At 41.6% G+C, this 18,725-nt stretch overlaps 1 protein-coding gene across 2 annotated transcripts in view; it reads left to right on the forward strand.

Moving 5' to 3' along the window:
- The first annotated feature begins 5,929 nt into the window (after nt 1-5,929).
- The window catches only part of ZFAND3 (zinc finger AN1-type containing 3), a 242,068-nt gene continuing 229,272 nt past the window's right edge, over nt 5,930-18,725 (forward strand). For both annotated transcript variants that reach the window (XM_065400535.1, XM_065400536.1), the window contains exon 1: nt 5,930-6,000. In XM_065400535.1, the coding sequence (XP_065256607.1) occupies nt 5,930-6,000 (71 nt within the window). The remainder of the gene's footprint in view (nt 6,001-18,725) is intronic.

Here is an 18,725-nt window from a genome sequence, read left to right on the forward strand (position 1 = left end):
CTTACCATGGCCGCATGCAAGCCAAATTCTGTTGCCCAGACCTGCGTCTGTGATCTCTAACTCCAAAGCCGTAGGCACTCAATATTAAGATGCAAAATGCGACCTTGTACTGAAATCACATGTGCTATGTAATGTGAATAGTGTTGTTCACCGTGAAAGAGTATAAGCATTGTTCTGTAAAATGTATCTTTTTAAATACTTCTCTCCCTTTTTTCCCTCCCTCCCGCAGCTGCAAATTTTTCAAGCCTTCCTCCTCCGTCCCGAAGGCTATCTCAGATAAGGCGGCGAAAAAAAAGGACGCGAGACGAAATGTTCTCTGAAATCATGGAATCGACCCGCAACGAAAGAGCTCATCTGAATGAGTGGAAGGACATGGTATCAAAGTACAGGAAAGATGCCAGTGAACGTGAGGAGAGGAGAGACGCTCGAGATGAGAGGTGGCGGCAGGAAGATCAGAGGAGGCAGGATGCAACGCTGGGGCTGCTGCGTGAGCAAACGGACATGCTCCGGCGTCTGGTGGAGCTTCAGGAACCGCAGCAGGATCACAGAGTGCCGCTACAGCCCCTGTATAACCACCCTCCCCCCTCACCATGTTCCATAGCCTCCTCACCCAGACGCGGGGGGCGGGGGTAGAGGCTCCGTGCACCCTCCCACTCCACCCCAGTGGACAGCCCAAGCAAAAGGCTGTCATTATTTTAAACTTTTTTAGTGGGCTTTTCCTTCCCTCCTATCCTCCTCCCAAACCCCACCCGGGCTACCTTGTCAGTTCTCTCTCTCTTTTTATAATCAATTAATAAAGAATACATGATTTTTAAACGATAGTCACTTTATTTCCTTTGAAAGCAAGCTGTGATCGAAGGGGGAGGGTGGGTTGCTTACAGAGAATGAGTCAATAAAGGGGGTGGGTTTTCATCAAGGAGAAACAAACTGAACTTTCACACCGTAGCCTGGCCAGTCATGAAACTGGTTTTCAAAGCTTCTCTGATGCGCAGCGCTTCCTGGTGTGCTCTTCTAATCGCCCTGGTGTCTGGCTGTGCGTAATCAGCAGCCAGATGATTTGCCTCAGCCTCCCACCCCGCCATAAAGGTCTCCCCCTTACTTTCACAGAGATTGTGGAGCACACAGCAAGCAGCAATAACAATGGGAATATTGGTTTGGCTGAAGTCTGAGCCAGTGAATAACGTGCGCCAGCGACCCTTTAAACGCCCAAATACATTCTACCACCATTCTGCACTTGCTCAGCCTGTAGTTGAACAGCTCCTGACTACTGTCCAGGCTGCCTGTGTATGGCTTCATGAGCCATGGCATTAAGGGGTAGGCTGGGTCCCCAAAGATAACTATAGGCATTTCAACATCCCCAACGGTTATTTTCTGGTCTGGGAAGTAAATCCCTTGCTGCAGCCATTTAAACAGATTAGTGTTCCTGAAGACGCGAGCGTCATGAACCCTTCCCGGCCAGCCCACGTTGATGTTGGTGAAACGTCCCTTGTGATCCACCAGTGCTTGCAGCACCATTGAAAAGTACCCCTTGCGGTTTATGTACTGGCTGCCCTGGTGCTCCGCTGCCAAGATAGGGATATGGGTTCCATCTATCGCCCCACCACAGTTAGGGAATCCCATTGCAGCAAAGCCATCCACTATGACCTGCACATTTCCCAGAGTCACTACCTTTGGTAGCAGCAGCTCAGTGATTGCTTTGGCTACTTGCATCACAGTAGCCCCCACAGTAGATTTGCCCACTCCAAATTGATTCCCGACTGACCGGTAGCTGTCTGGCATTGCAAGCTTCCACAGGGCTATCGCCACTCGCTCCGCAACTGTGAGGGCTGCTCTCATCTTGGTATTCTGGCGCTTCAGGGCAGGGGAAAGCAAGTCACAAAGTTCCATGAAAGTGCCCTTACACATGCAAAAGTTTCACAGCCACTGGGAATCATCCCAGACCTGCAACACTATGCGGTCCCACCAGTCTGTGCTTGTTTCCCGGGCCGAGAATCGGTGTTCCACGGCTAGAACCTGCCCCATTAACAACATGATCTCCAAAGTGCCGGGGCCCACGGTTTGAGAGAATTCTGTGTCCATGTCCATGTCCTCATCACTCTCGTCGCCGCGCTGCCGTCACCGCCTCCTCCTCGCCTGGTTTTTCTGGTCCTGGTTCAGCATAAACTGCACGATAATGCGCGAGGTGTTTACAATGTTCATGACTGCTGTCTTGAGCTGAGCGGGCTCCATGCTTGCCGTGGTATGGCGTCTGCAGTGTTCAACCAGGAAAAAAGGCGCGAAATGGTTGTCTGCCGTTGCTTTCCTGGAGGGAGAGGTGAGGCTGTACCCATAACCACCAGTGACAATGTTTTTTGCCCCATCAGGCATTGGGATCTCAACCCAGAATTCCAATGGGTGGGGGAGACTGCGGGAACTATGGGATAGCTATGCGATAGCTACGCACAGTGCAATGCTCCGGAAGTCGACGCTAGCCTCGGTACATGGACGCACACCGCCGAATTAATGTGTTTAGTGTGGCCGCATACACTCGATTTTATAAAATCGGTTACCAAAAATCAAATTCTGTAAATTTGGAGTAATCCCGTAGTGTAGACATACCCTTAGCTTGGCTAGTCCAACCCCTTTCTTCCTCTTGCTCAAACTTCTGGCTTGTCTTCCTCAGTCCTCCCCGTTTTTAAATCCGTTTTTTGTCATGTCTGTCACTTTGTCTTCTTTGCGAATTTTCCATTCTCCCAATGCCAGCCCCTTGCAGAGGGAAGGGGAAATAAGTCATTTCCCTTAGGATGCAGTTACTCTTTAGCATAACTATTGTATGGTCAAAGCATATTCATAAAGTTCAGTACTCTACATTGTCCCCAATCTGGTGTGTACCTGCTACAGGTCCTGTCCAGGATGGTGGATAGCACATTTACATAGGCCATTCAGTGATACAGCAAGAAACCCAAAGAGAATTCTACCAGGTGATATTTCCAATGATACAAAGATCTGTACTATGAACTTCATGTAATTTTAAAAATAACTTTTAAGGACAGATTCCCCAGTATGGGCATCAAAGCCAGAGTGCACCAGCCAGTTATGATGCATCACTAAAGTAATGCAAACAGGCAAAGCATATTGGTGAATCTGGCTCTTAATTTGCAATTGTCTTATTGGTTTAGAGTGCTGTGTGAGTTAGACTGGTGCTTTATAGATGGAGAGCCCACTCTGAGCCCCAATGTTGTTTAGAAGCTCATAACTACGTTTCTGCCACAGCTCTCCTGGCAATGTTGCCTCAGTGTGCAGAGGTGCTCAAGCTGCAATGCCATGAAGAACCTTTCAAGCACTGATGCCCAGGCTAGTATACAGCCACAGGATCTTTAAAGAGAAGTGACATTTGGATCAGTTAAATTGTGAGCAAGAACTCTTGACATGTGTTCTATTTCCTGCATACCAGTCACTGCAACCAATAAAATTGTTGCATTAAAATTAGCTGTAGAGGAAAGATGGTGACTGGTTGAGTTACCTCTGATGTCAGAATGGCCCTACATAAAGAGTTACCCAAACTGTTGACCTGAGCCTGTCTGTAGCCTATATAATCATAATGATTAGATTCACCAATCTTTAATAATGTAGCATAATTGCAATTTAATTTCTCAAAACGTAGCCTATATATAAGATTTCAATTAATGTTAATTAGACAAAAAGTATGAGGTATTTGTGTTACTCCATTGTTAAGATAATTCAAGACAAAGAAAAGACATAGGATGATAAAATTCTTAAAGGATCCAGTTTTATCCTGTAATTTATGAACTAATTACCAGATTTACATATACTCAAAAAACAAGTGCTGTAAGTCTGGAGAGGATATGCTGTATTTATCATACAACATAAAAAGGTTGAATCCATCCCTGCTTTAAATGCAAACCAGAAAAACCTTAACTATGGAATTGCAATCAGCACCTCCATAATAAACTATATTAAAATTACCTTATATTGTTAATCATAATACTAATACTTTTCACTTACATAGCACTTTTCATCCTTTACAATAGTGTGTGGGGGGGTCAGTATCATTATTCCCATTTCACAGATGGAGAAACTGAGGCACACAGAGCCCAAGGTGGTCACTTATTTGGGATCACACACCAAGTCTATGTGAGAAATACAATCCAGGTCTCCTGACCTCCAGTTCAAACACTTAAATGCTAGAACCTCCCATTTTTTTGTAGAGCTAGAGTGCTCTAAACTTGTAACTGCTTATTTTAAAAATGTATTTTACTCTTCTGTTTATGTTGCTTTACTTTTTGCAATTTGTTCAGCTCAGACAAGAAAGACTAGTCAGTTTTACTTCTTCAATGTCAGTTTAAGGTGGGGGGTTTTATGTGCAGTGTGTTGTGTCTGCCATACATATAGGAAAAATATGCATTTTCAGTCTAGATTATTTTTATTTTACATCAAGGAAAATAAAGAAAAATTATAAAGTGCCCAGGAAAGTGAAAGCAAAGTCTCTCTCTCTCACTTTGTAAGATACACTATCTTGAATCTCCTCAGCCCTGCTCCCAATAGACAAGCAGGTAATCTTTAATCTTAAGGATGCAATATGCAGAAAATAAAATCATAACTATAGACACCACAAATCATTTGTACAGTGCTTCACTTTCAGTAGCAAATACATTAATATTTATTTGTTAACAAAAAATTCTGTTCCACTGGAATTAAAAATTAAGTTATTTCTCAGAAATATCTGTTGTGGTGTTAGATTTGTATAGGTTTGTTCTTACATCGCCTATATTTGGCAGAATTTGGGGTACGGAGTGGGGAAAGTTTTGAGGATGACAGATGGTCCAATGCCCCTGTCAGAGAGCAACGAAACTCACAGGGGGACGGAGAAAGGAAGGGACTCTGTAGGTCCAAACCGAACCGTGCGGAACAACGAGTCCCCAGACACACCTACGGGGTCATTAAAGCCTTGCTAAGCAGTGGGGCGTGTTGTGGGGGCGAGGGGGCGGAGGGGGTGTCTGGGCTGGAGCACGAGCGACCCGAGGCAGACAAAGACCCTGGGTCTTGCGGGAAATAGTTCAGGGGATCGATGAGAGACAGAGTCGGGCACCCCCGGGAGCGAACCAGCCCCGGCACCGCTCGGGCACTGAGCGGGCAGCGAGTACCAGCCCAAGGTCACACACGGGGCGGGGCGGGGCTCCGGACGCAGAACCCAGGAGTCCGGGCCCGCGGACCCGCCTCTCAGTCACGAGCCCGCGGGCGGCGGCGGGGGTTGAGCGGGGGATGCCCGGGATGGATTTCAGATGGGGGGAACCTCCCGGGACAAAGCGGCTCCGCTCCCACTTCCGGGTTCCCACTCCTCGCGCATGCGCCACCCGACAACCCTCACCCCGTCTCTCAGGCCGAGGTCCATCTTCCCGGGCCGTACCACCTCGTACATGTGGTGGGAGGGAGGCCTCTCTAGATACTTCTGTTGCCCCCGCTGCCCCTGAACCTTCTGAGGCCGGATGCGACTCGTTACTCCCGGCTATCGGCTCCCTTAGCAGTTACCGTCTCCTGGCCCTCGCCCCTGCTCTATTCCAACCTCCCCCACCGGAGGAGGATGGTACGCGCCACTCCCACCTGAGCCAGCGGCCGGGCGATACCATCCCGCGCACCACGGGGAGAGGAGCAGGGGCTATTGTTGAGTCAGGGGGTGCGTGCGGCTCGCGACAAGAGTAGGTTCGTCACAGCCGCCGCGGAGAGGGAGGGGCGCCGCCCGGAGCCCAGAGTCCCCCCAGGCCTCGCCGGGCGCGGCTGCTGCTCCCCTTCCGTCCCCTCCGCTACCGCCGCAGTGGTAGCGCCCGGCTCCAGCTGACCGGCCTGGAATCCCGGCTCCCAGCCCCGGACCCTCCGCTCCCAGCGACCCCCCGCCCCGGCGACGCGGCCCCGCCGGAGACTCGGCCCTGCCATGGGAGACGCCGGCAGCGAGCGCAGCAAGGCGCCCAGCCTGCCGCCCCGGTGCCCTTGCGGATTCTGGGGGTGAGTGCGGCCCGGGAGGGGTGAGGCCCGGAGGAGGCGGCTGGGCTACACCGTGGGGCTGGGCAGGAGCAGAGCCGGGCCTGGCGGCTAAGGCCAGGGACGGCGAGCCAGGTTGGGGCCGGGATTACTGGTCTCCCCTCGGGCCTGTCACGAAGGCTGAGCTACCCCCATTCCCCCATCCCAGTCTGGATTGCTTCAGGGCAGTGGCGTGTGGCCCCTGCTGAGCGGCGGGGGGGCTTCCCTGTCAGAGGGGCCCCTCCCCCAGGCATGTGACTGTATTTTCTGCATCACAGAGGGGGTGGCAGGCTCCTGATTTACAAGTACAAGTGGCTTAGTAGGGGTGGCGACAGCAGCTAAATCATCCCAAAATATCCCGTCTGTATTCTCGTTTCAAGATATTGAATAGCTCTGTGTAGTGGGGTCCCCATTTGTGTGTGTTTGTGGCTTGTATTAGTTATCACATTATTATTGTTCAGTCATCCCCATGTGTTACTGCCTCCCCACTCCCCCCACAGCTTTGAAACCTTTGTGTGGCCTCCCCATGGCCTTTAGAAATTGTAGAGAATTTCCTGAAGGGAGCAGCTTCAATGCCTCTCTCTGCCCATCCCTCCAGATGTTCAATTTAATTGAAACTAACACACCTTCTTTCTGAGCCCCCAGGTGGAATAATAGTGGCATCAGCAAAGCGGTAGGCAGGCAACTTTCTTGAATTCTTTCAAGAATTTCAGCCTTTCATAGATATGGCTAGCATGTAATTTAGGTCCCCTTTCAGTCTGTCATGTTTTAGGTCTGTAAAGAGCCATATACAGCCATGTATATATGAATAGCAATAAAGAAGGTGTCCTGTTGCCACTTTATAAAACCTTCCCAGCAGGCCTCATGCTAGAGATGGTCCATGTCATCTGCTGGCTAATCCTGTTTTTTAGAGGGAAAAGTCATTCCTCTGTGCTGGAGGAAAAAAACATAACTGCCCATTTGAGTCTTCTTTCACTCTCCAGGGCCATGCCTGGTAATGATGTTTCCATTATTGGTTTTTAGCAGATATATTGTGGCATATGGAATGTGCTGGCTGAGACATGGACAAAAAGTGTCTTTAATATGTGTGGTGAAGATGTAGATCCCTAAAGTTCTTATTTATGGAGTGTTCAAAGGATATGCAACTGGGTAGAGTTGTGGGAGTCCACCTGAGATTTATACCTATGACTGTACCTTCTTGGGATTTATATAATACGATTTAAGGTACTCTGGAGGAGTGGAAGGATGCATATTAAAAGTGATTTAGAGCTGTCACTATTCAATAGGCTACCTTTGATTTTATTGGAATGGCAGAATTCTAAATTAAATCCCATTTGTGAGTTATGATACAAGTCTGAACTTTGACAAATACGATGGTTCCATTGGGAGTGAACTTACAAGGCATATTGTAAATATACAGTAAATTGTTACTTTATTTTTGATTTACTAGGCCCCTGTATTTATGCCTCATGCTTTCTATAACATGACTAAAAAAGAGTTGCTACTATTTCCATTATGATGCGCCTGCTTCTGTGCTCAATGATGATGTACAAAGGCACTGAAGGAGTTATGACAACTTCAGCTCACAGCTCTTTTCATGCTGAACTTTGTATTGAGTTCAGTGTCCTATGTTTGTGACATCAGTGTATTGTAAAATCTGGTGCCTCAAATGGTGAAATGAGGCTATGAAGAAAATGGCCCTTTAAAGATGCTGCCTATATATTGATGGATATTTCTCTCCATCACATAAACACCCGTCACAATTGGGACTAATTTGCCCCCTTTTGAAGGAATGTTGTTATTCCAGCAGTGATTCCTCCAAGGTAGGGCTGAAGTACATGGCTGTGGAACGGTATGAAAAAGTTCACTTTCTCTACCTGTAGTGTTGCTAAACAGGGTTTCAGTTTCTCGTTCTGTCAATCTGACACCTTTCCAGAACACAAATATACTTTATCAGAGGGAAAAGAAAAGAAAAAGATTGTTTTATCAGAGGCTCAGACTTTTTCTCATTGAGTTATCAGAGGCCAACATTGTTAAGCGTCCTGCAGAGTGGCTGGCTTGTGTACATGTGTAGTTCTGATCTCTGAAGACACACGTGTCCTCATTTTCTTTGTCCTTGTTTACACTAGAAATGGTTTGCTGGTAGAGCTGTACTGCTGTAGCTATGCTGGCAAGTCCTCCTAGTGGAAATGCACCAGCCTTGGGAGGAATCTTGATTCTTGTACTAGTGGACAGGCAGTAAGTACTGCACATCTCACTCTTTTCTCTCAGAAATCTCTGGCTGTTCAATGTTCCCTGTTCCCCACTAGTCTAATTATCAAGATTTCTCTCAAGGCAGCCCTTGATCCTGAATCACACTTGTGGTAGAACAATGTACACTAAGCCAATGGGCTAGTCTGCACTCCAGGAAGTTGGTCTTGGCTAAATATGAAAAGGTTGTAATTATTTTCATGTGGTGAAACATAGAAGTTCTGTGTAATGTTTAGTACTAGCTTTTGCCTAAAGTGAATGTTCTCTACAGTAATCCACAAACATTTGGCATGGTAAGAAAAATGTGAAAAGGAGCATTACAAATAAAGTAGGCCTTTCATGTAAAAATACGTACAGTTGGTCCTAGCACTAAAATCTGTCTTTAGGTGGACTTTGATGTCAGGAGTTCAGGAAACACACATTTTAAAAAGTGATGTACAAGCGGGGAGGGAGGGAGGATTCCATATTTTGTTGCTGCTTTCTGATGCATAAAAGTCTGAAGAGTTTAAAAAACTTTTGCTTGTTTTTATATTAGAAATTTAGGTCCTGTCTAGGCTGGAAGACTCTGTGGTGGTGTACTGGATGTTTACTAGAAAACTAGTAAAATGGTGATGATACAAAAGACTGCGAACTGAACAACCGAGGGGGAAGGGATTTTTTGTCAGACTATATGTAAAACTTTCTTTAAACATCTATTTAAGGTCAATGATTAACTTCATTTATAAATGTTAATCTTTGTTAAAGCTCACAGTAACAATCCCTGAAAGCTCCCAGAGGCCTTCTAGCAAGACCAGACTTGACATTCCTTTTTTCTAAGGGGGAAAAACAAAAAAATACCTTTCAGTTATTCTTTATGCATCATTTAAAAAAAAAAAAAAAAAGGAACAATCCCTTTAAATCCTTTAGGTCAAATGGAGCATTGGGTTGAACATTACATTTTAATGAATCATTTCAGGTATCCAAACAGACAGCCTAAATCTGCAAACCTAGTCTATAATAATCTCTTAGAACTTCATTTACAAAAGATTTTATACTTCCAATATCTTCAAAATACCTTCACTATTCTTTCCTCCCATTATTATAGCATGTCATAAGCTTTGTCGAGTTCAGGCAGTGTGAGCATTGCAACATACATTTGGGGTTTCAGTTGTACTGGACTTCTTACGTTCTTTCAATTGCTTTTTGGAATCGCAGACTACACGTTGCATTGGTTATTTTCTTTTAGAGCTGCAGATTTCAGAAACATATATCTTATGCCATACGTACTCCAGTCAAGCCATTTTTCTTGGTACCTAGAGCTGTTTTGCTCAAATTTAGGACCCAATCCTGTTCTGGATATCATGTGGGCAGATCCCCATTGACTTTGGAAGGGCTTTCTCTACACAAGCACAGGAATCCATTTGTGCAGAGCTCATTGCAGGACTGGGACCTTTGTGATTAAGCAGTCACATGCATGGGTTAATATTATAAGCTGATATACCAGTTGGACTTCTAGGAGTTGATTGTGGGGAAGGGAGAGGTCAAAGAAATAACTTGACAACTTTATTTGTGTTCTAGTGAATGTTTTTATTTCCTCTAAAGAACATACCAACATTGAAGGTATTGTATGCAATGCCTTAGAACCAGAAAAGAAGGAAATATGTTAATAAGCATAAAACAAATGAATTCTATTCTTGAAATGGTGGCTGCCAGCAGGAAGTTGATTGAAAACACAGTATGATTAGTTTCATCCCATCTTATTTCTGGTAACTTATAAGGTACTGTACTCCGCCAAAGCTGATGGCAATACTGCTTTGAGAACAGGCCAGCAGGGGTTCTGTAGGATGTTACCACTTATCCTGCCTCTCACTGACACTGCCTGCATCCTATACATGACAACACATTCAACCCCAAGCTTTCTAGTGTCCTGGGAGAATCCAGAGCTTACTTCTGAATCTGAATCTTCTCGTTAGTACATTACCATGCTGCTGCCACATTCACCTGGCCCTTTTGATGATTGTCTAATATAGTATGAAGCAGTTGATCAGCAGAATATAAATTTCAGTTATATGATTAATTTCTGACTATGGATCACTGAAGCATTCCTTTTTTCTAATCAAATAAGTTGTTTCTTTTATTTAAAAAAAGAAAATCCTTTGATTTTAACAAAGCTCTCTCTAGCCAGTGTTTAACTTTGAGATTGAAGCTTTTTTTTTTCTCTTCTCTCTCCAAGGACCCTGGGTGATCTTTTTAAAAACCACCTTCTAATTTCAGGAGTCCACACCTGTCCCCATCCTTACCTAACTAAAGGTGCCTTTGTAAGCTTCGTTTTGTTTTAACTGGTATCAGAACACCACATCCTTGCCGCCTAAACCAGGCTTGAATAGACAGACCATAGTAGAAATATACACCTTTCTGTGAAAATGCTTTTCCACTGGGACGAAGATGGTGCAATGGATTAGTGGTGTCTTTCCTATCTGGGGCCTCAAGTTCTGAAGCAAGCCATTAGAGAATGAATTGTTCTAGTTCACGTCAGAACTACCATACAGCTTGTTACAATTTGCCTTGACTGGAGTCTACAATAAAGACTGGACTAGAATGGCAGTGAATACTGTAGGTCGAAGTTGAGGTGTATTGGAGTAGCTGCGGGTGGATGGTGATGCTGTGGGTCAGAATTGAGGTGTATTGACACAGCTGTGGCAAGGAAGCCTACTTTAGGTCTAGCTCTAACCAAAACTGTTGTTTCCTCACACTAAATGGGGTGAATTGATTTAAATCCATAGTAAAACATAAAAGCTTAAAATCACTGCCTTTAATCACTGGTTTTTGTTTTTTTACTTAAGTGAAAACTCATTCTCTGATAGGAGAGCCAAAATATAATTTTTAAAGAAAGGAGACAGCTTATTTTATTACAAAGGTTTATGGGGCATCTATCAGGGGGCACTTTACAAGGCTTAAACTGGGTAATTAACATGGTTTGAGTTAGTGGTTATGATCTGGTTTTGTTTGTGTTTGTGTGTATGTTAGTGTGACAAATACTTGAATGTAATATTTCTGGTTTACTAGATATGAACTCATTAACACTGATCTCTTAGTATCTCCACATGAGTGTTTCAAAGCACTTTATAAATAAGGCCTTACAACAGTTGTTGTGAGCTAGATATTCACTTTTGTTCTTTGATTTCCGTCCATTGGCTCAGCAGCAACGATGGGGCTGAATTAAGTCTTTCCACCACTTTGTCTTGCACCAGCTTCATGGGTTTGTAATTAGGTATTATATTGAATTGGAGGAAGCCTGTAAGAGAATAGGTTGATCCACTGGACTACCAGGAAGTAAAGAGAGTAAGTAAGGATGATAAAGACACTTTAGAGAAACTAAAATTCTTTGCATCAGGTTTCATCATAGAAGATATTGAAAATGATCAGAGACATGGGAATTTTTCAATATGAGGGGAAAATGAAACAATTTGGGATTCTTTTATCATGTTCTCCCTTTGAACTAGAGTTATATAAAATAATGAATAATATAGAGCAAGTAAGTCAGATGCAAGGGACATCCACTTAAATCAAAAGATAGTAAATTTAAAATTGATAAAAGTAGATACTTTTGAATACAGCACACAACCTGTGGAATTCTTGCCACAAGGTATCAACTTCAGGACTGAAGCTAAACTATTTCACAAGTACGTTTGTTGCTGAAGTTGAACCATTGAAGTGGAAATTGCTGGCCTATCACATAGAGCCATATTTTGTTGAAGTATTTCAGCGTTCTCTACAGAAACCTCTTCTTTATGGATATAGGAAATAACTTCTTCATTTGAACTAGTAAGTTCAGAATTGGAGAAACAAAAATGAGAGTAGACAAAGCAAAAATGTTGAATTTGCTGTTCTAAAAAATGAACAAAAACCAGATGGCATATGAAAATATCTGGTTTAAGAAAACCCATTGGTATGCTTGGTGAACTAGAGATCTGTTCATCTCTCCAGTTAAGCAAGGGGGTGAAAAATCCAGTCACCTAAACCATGAATTTCTCCATAATACAAGCTTTCATATAGAAAAAATTGTTGCAAAGATAATCTTCTGAATGTAAACTGACAAGGAGCAAGTCATTTTCACTCTACTAGTTGGTGAAGCTTGGAGCAGTTTGGGAGCACTGAAGTCATTTGTCCTAGACCACCTACAGTCTTTCTTATTAACTTCTGAACGGTATGTGTCTGGTATTTTTTTTTCAAACTGTGGTAAGCTGAAAGTATTGTGACTTGAATAATGCTAACATTTGCTCCATAGTCAGAAGTACAAAATGTTTTTTTTATACTGTTTAATAAAATAGACTGTACAACTGTATAATATGTATCACTCAAGAACCTGACACTGGTTTTGTGCTGTAGATATGTCATGCTTTAAATATTGATTCAATTGACTTAATTGGAGGTGTTTTTCAGTTCATTTTAAATTATTCTAACATCTTATAATGAGTATAGTCCATGAGACAAAGGGTTGTCAATGTACATCTCAGTTTTAAGTAAGCATAACTTTCATAATTAAAAGGGATATTTAAGTTTATCTTCATGCTAACACCAAACTCTCGCAAAAGTTTATATAAACTGTTCTGAACATGGAGCTCAAAGGATCCTAAAATCATGGATTCTAATACTACATCCTTCAAGTAATGAAAAGTAGAGACTTAAAAGCTAATTCTTCCTTCAGAGTCATGCCATCCTTTTGACAAAGGAAGGAGTTAGCCATAGAACACACAACTTCCGCTAGTGTCATGAAATGAGTCGGTTACATATTTTCATTGAGGAGCTTGGTTTTGATTTGAATATTTTGACTGACATGGCATCGAAATTTCTCTCAGATTTAAGAATGGCTTTGAAATTAGACTACTTTATCTACAAATAAATGCAAGTCTATTTTGGCAACACTTAAGTGCATATATCAGAGATGGATGTACTATGTTTTCATAAGAAAACAGTCCTTTTTTCTGTTTATATTCTGAGCCTGAAGCTGCAGCGTGATTGTCTCCTGTCCTCTCAAATTTAGCATTTTTTTGAAGATGGATTAGTTAACTGTAAAATAAGTACATTGGCGTACGTATCCTGCAGATGTCTTAGGAGAATGGCATGCAGTGAATAGAAGTATATAATGTTGATTGTGATCATGTGATGAGATCCTCTTTTGGACCTCAGGAAGAAGCCATGTGTTCAGATAATCTGTGGACAAGTGAACTAGTCTGACTTGTCGCCCCCACTCCCCCTTTTTTTAAAAAGAAAATGGCACCCCTCCCACTTGTCTTACTCAAATGACTAAGAGGATATTCTTTTTCCTGTCAGTGCAGTATGGGCAGGGGTTACTGATAAAGAGCCCTCTTATGATTTTTAGAAGAAATTGTAAATGGGACGTGTGATTGTGGGGTGACAGTTGGCTTCTCCAGATGCGAAACATTCTAAAAGGTCCAGGTCTGAGTATTTCCTAATCTATTATTTATAAAACAAAATGACCCGCAGGGGCCTGAGAGAATATGTGGGCAAATATAGGTGGAGACATTGCCAGTGACAAATGCAAAATGATTCTGAAAATGAAGCCTCTGTGTGGATGACTAGCACCTTATGATTTCAGGTAGAGGTTTATCTTAGGTGCCAGAGCTGACAGTGGTATCCAGTAGAACTTGGGTAGTGTCTGTAGACTCATGCAAAAACAGCCAACTACTACTTCAGATTTTAAAGAGATACCATCATATTAAAAAAATCATATGGCCAGATTCTGCATTCATTGAAGTCATTGGGAATCATAGGTACATAAGAAATGTAGGATTGGTCCCATATATTGTAAACAGTCCTTTAGCTGTGTTACAAATTATGCCTTAAATGAAGAGTTTTCAAATGTTCGTAGCAGGGAACGCTATCATAATGGAGAGCTTGACTTAGATGCTGCCTCTTCCATTCACAATTGTGTGTACCACCATCGCTTTTCTCACTGGCAATTGAATAACATCCCTGTGGCAACTACAGCACCTGTGAACATGGAAGAGTATGTTAGAAAAGTATTTAATTATTTTTTAGTTCCAGCAAGTATTCTGTGGGCTCCTGGTGTTCTGACAGTCCACAGTTTGGGAACCCCACTGCCTTAGGTTATTAAAAAATAATCATAAGCATCCCCCCCTAGGGGGGGAGGGATAGCTCAGTGGTTTGAGCATTGGCCTGCTAAACCCAGGGTTGTGAGTTCAATCCTTGAGGGGGCCACTTGGGGATCTGGGGCAAAATCAGTACTTGGTCCTGCTAGTGAAGGCAGGGGGCTGGACTCGATGACCTTTCAAGGTCCCTTCCAGTTCTAGGAGATGGGATATCTCCATTAATTTCAATTTCAATTTTCAATTTCACTATTTATCCTGCTCACTTCTTGCATTCTCTTAACTTGAACACTGAAGATCAATGCAGGCAGTTAAGTTTCAAGTTCTCAGTGCTGTAGTGTTTGGATTGTAAACACTTCAGGGAAATATTTATTTGTTTTAAAAAGACTGTTTTTATTGGCATTTAAATAATTTTGAAAACATTTCTGTTGGACTTGGGTTTTATAAAAGCTTGTTTTTACAAAAAATGTATTTTGCCCAATTTGAATGGCTCTAAATAAATTAATTAATAAAAAAGGATAAAAAACACTTTTTCTATGCAGACTCTTCTGTAGAGAATAAATTGTACACATGTTCATGCGTGCATACTGGTTTTTTTAAAGCAGTTTTAAAAAGCAACCAGGCAAACTGATAAAAAGGGCAGGGAGCATTGTTTGATGACTTTAGTAAGAAACTGATAGAACTCCTGAATTCCATTCCCAGCTTTTAAACAGACATAATCTGTGACCTTGGATGAGCTGCTTAACATCTGTGCCTTGGTTTCGTCCTTTTAAAATGGGTATGTTTATCTGTCATGCCACTAATGTTTGTAAAGCACTTCGAGATCCCTGAATGAAAATTGCTATAGAAGTTCAAAGTATCTTTTTATTTAAAAAAAGAAATAAGCAGTACTAGAGTGAGAGCAGTTAGAAAAATACAGAATAGCTCTTTATCATAGAGAATCCAAAGTCCTGTCTCATTTGGCTTAATCACTAAAACAAGATCAGCTTTCACAATATGCACATATTACAGAGATTGGCCTTGTCACCATGACAGCAGTGTTTTGATCTCTAATTATATGCTGTTCGTGAAAGATGTCAGAGTAAGTTACATATGTATTTTTAAAGTATGTAAAGTTGTTTCGTGTTTCACTTACAGAGGAATCCCACAGTATTTGAAATTGTATTGTTATCCTAGTTGTTGATTAGATGCTATTTTGGTGCAAGATGTCATCAATATCTAGCTTGTTGGAGAATCAATTACGTGGTTGTGGTTGGTTTTTTTTTTTGTTTTTTTTTAATTACAAAAATCAGTTGCAGGTCATTGAAACACATTTTTAGCTTGAGAAAGGAGCTAAATCTTAGGCCTGATATATCTGATAACAGCTTGCAGGAGCAGGTGTTGATTTTAATGTTAGACAAAGTAATGCTTTTTATTTTAAAAATGTGCTGGTGTTTCTTTTTAGTGTGCATCAAGAATAGAAAAAATATAGCAGTGACAAAATTAGTTTACTGGGTTTTTAGGAGAACAGGTTTTTTTTTGTTTGTTTTTTGTTTTTCTTTTTAACCCAGAAAATCTTAATACAGATTTGGCCCATCCTGGAAAACTTCATCCAATCTTTACATCTGGGATGTTAAGTAATTAAAAAAAAACCCAAAACAATCCCCCCCCCCCCCCCCTTATCCCACTCAGTTTCTAAAGCTGGACTCGGTGTGTGTTAACACACATGTTGATTTATTAGTGACTTTTGTTTTTTAATTGATAGTACTTTAACAATGGTTGGTACCAGAAAATAACTTTCTGATTTTAGTTTGGTACAGCTTTAATAGAGCATTCATCAGTTTTACATCCAGTGATTTCCTTTTTAGAATTGATCTTGAGTCCATGCTACATTGAAAGAGCAAGAGTCTTTTTGAGCCGTAAAAAGTTTGCTCCAATATCAGTGTTGGGGATCCTGTGTCAATCTTTGTTGTTCAAATTTTGTATAGGAAAATCTTGTGCTAGAAAAGTTTTGAAACCTATTCAGTCTCCTTCAGAAGACTGAAAAACTGGTCATTGCTTGGGGTTCCTGAAATCTTTCTCAAACATGGAATGAGTAGTTGGTTTTGGTATAATTAATGCAGGGCATTTATGATGGATCAAAATATGCTTAGTAGTCTCCCTATATGCTAACTTGTCATTTTTGAATGTTGTGTAGAAAACAATTTATAATCACATTTGAAATCTTCCAGTATTTTTGCTGAATAGTGGGGTTCTGCATTTAATACTTATGTACAAAATAAATGAAATTGCCTTAGAAATAATTCAGTTAATTTGATGCAAGTTGACTCCTTTTTAGTTTGCAAGATAACTTTCCAAGTCTCATAACTGCCTGTGGTAGGAAGATGGAATATTTTTTAATGCTTGTAATTTTTCCTGATAGCACGCTCCTCTGTTTATTTAGATGGATGTTAGATGTAGGCAGTGTGCCATTTAATGCTTGCTAAACAATTCTTTTGTTTCTTTTGCAAGTACCGGTAGTTTCTATTGGTTGAATAGCTGTATCTCTTTTGGACACCAGGCCTATCTCTTTTTTTAATTTTCAACCTGTGTACCACACCCACAAGTGTGTGCTGTAGAAACAGTAGGGTTTTTTGTTCCCTTCTACATATATCACAAGAGACTGGTGGCTGTAGACCAGTTAGAATAAGAGTAGTTTAATGTACATGTCACCCAAACATTTTATTTGGGCATGTCTGGGCACAAGCATTAATTTGCTGCAGTCTGAAATTCTTGCTTCCACTTATGCTAATGCTGCTCTCTGGCATTGTTCTTTGTTGCCAAAATATCACTTGCTGTTGAAAATCTGAGCAGTAAGGCATCTAATAAAATCGAGTCAGATTTCTCCAACTTATCCTGTTTCCCTTCTTCAGTTTTAGAATATCCATCACTTGACTGAAGGATCTGGAAGCTCCCATGAAACTTAGAAGGGAGGAAGGAGCTTGGGTTAGTGGCTAGACCAGAGGACTGGGTATATTCTCAACTCTGACACTGATTTGTAACATGACTGTGGGAAAGTTATTTAACTTCTGCCTCCATTTCTCCATTCCTCCATTTCGACGAGACTCTGTCGTAAATGCAGAGCAGAAGAGCAAGAACTGCCTGCATTACATATCTGCAAGTCTCAGAAGGTTTTATAGCACTCCCATGATGAAGATAGGATCCCATTATTATCCATTATTCTGTGCTATAGTATCTTGTTTTACTATTTGTGTTCTCATGTGAGTAATACAGGCAAGGCTAGAGAGAGCTGCTAGGTGAAGAGTGAGCACTTCCTGTCCTGCCACAATGACTTGCAAGGACAGGTTCAAATAGTAAAAGGAAGAGAAAATGCAGTGTGTGTCATTGTACAGTAAACCACTCTGTGACTTCATTCTTTCAAAATAAATTAAAATATTTAAAATACCATCTCCTATTCTTATAACAATAACTCCGGATTCATGGGTTAGAAACTCAGTTGCCTGATGACATCTCATCTAAAAAAGTCAATCGGCTGAAGCTTTAGATACCATCCCTAACTGCTTTACATTAACAAAAATCCCTCTTCTGTTCTAGGATATCTTTTATATTTAAACTTCAGTCATTTAGAGGTACATCTCTAATTTAAATTATACAGTGCCACCGAAAAACATTGGTATGGAAAGGAAATAACCACAAGTTCAAAAATAATAATAATAAAGTCTGCCAAATGGCATTGGGGTTATAGCTGAGCAGTTCTGGTATTAGTATCACCGCTTACACTGTGGGGTGGAGGTGCAATGTTACGCCTTATGGCATGCATGCGCATATAAACAGGCAACTGAATTACTTGGATATTATTGTAGTGAGAGGTCCTGTTGATGTCATAAAATCCTCTCTTTGGTGGCTTATAATTTTCTCTCTGTTTCCTATTATGGACTGAAAATTATTATGCCTTGTTTCAGACCCAAAACAGTTTGTATTTGGACAAACTTACGCAAATATATATATAAAAGTTTTCCATTCTAAAGTGTTGACTCTCTTGTACTCTGGCAACTTGAATAGTTTCATTTTAAAAAATTCATATTCTATATTTATGGCCTTCAGTGTATACAACCTTTGCAGAGTTTGAAATAACTAACACGTTTTTTAAAATGGTCACTAATTTTGGTTGCTTGTTCTTTAGAGCCCAGTTTAACACTGAAGGCCTAATTTCAAAGGTGCTTAGCATGCACAGCTCTCATTGACTTCAGTTGGAGTTGTGAATACTCAGCACTTTTGAAACTCAGATCTGAGATGTCTCAAGTTAAACATTCAAAATGCATGGTCTCTACTGACCTTTTACCCTTTTAAATAAGCGCGTTCCTCTCTGGA

The sequence above is a fragment of the Emys orbicularis genome, chromosome 3 (assembly GCF_028017835.1).
Source record: "Emys orbicularis isolate rEmyOrb1 chromosome 3, rEmyOrb1.hap1, whole genome shotgun sequence".
In the NCBI taxonomy this organism is placed as follows: domain Eukaryota; kingdom Metazoa; phylum Chordata; order Testudines; family Emydidae; genus Emys; species Emys orbicularis.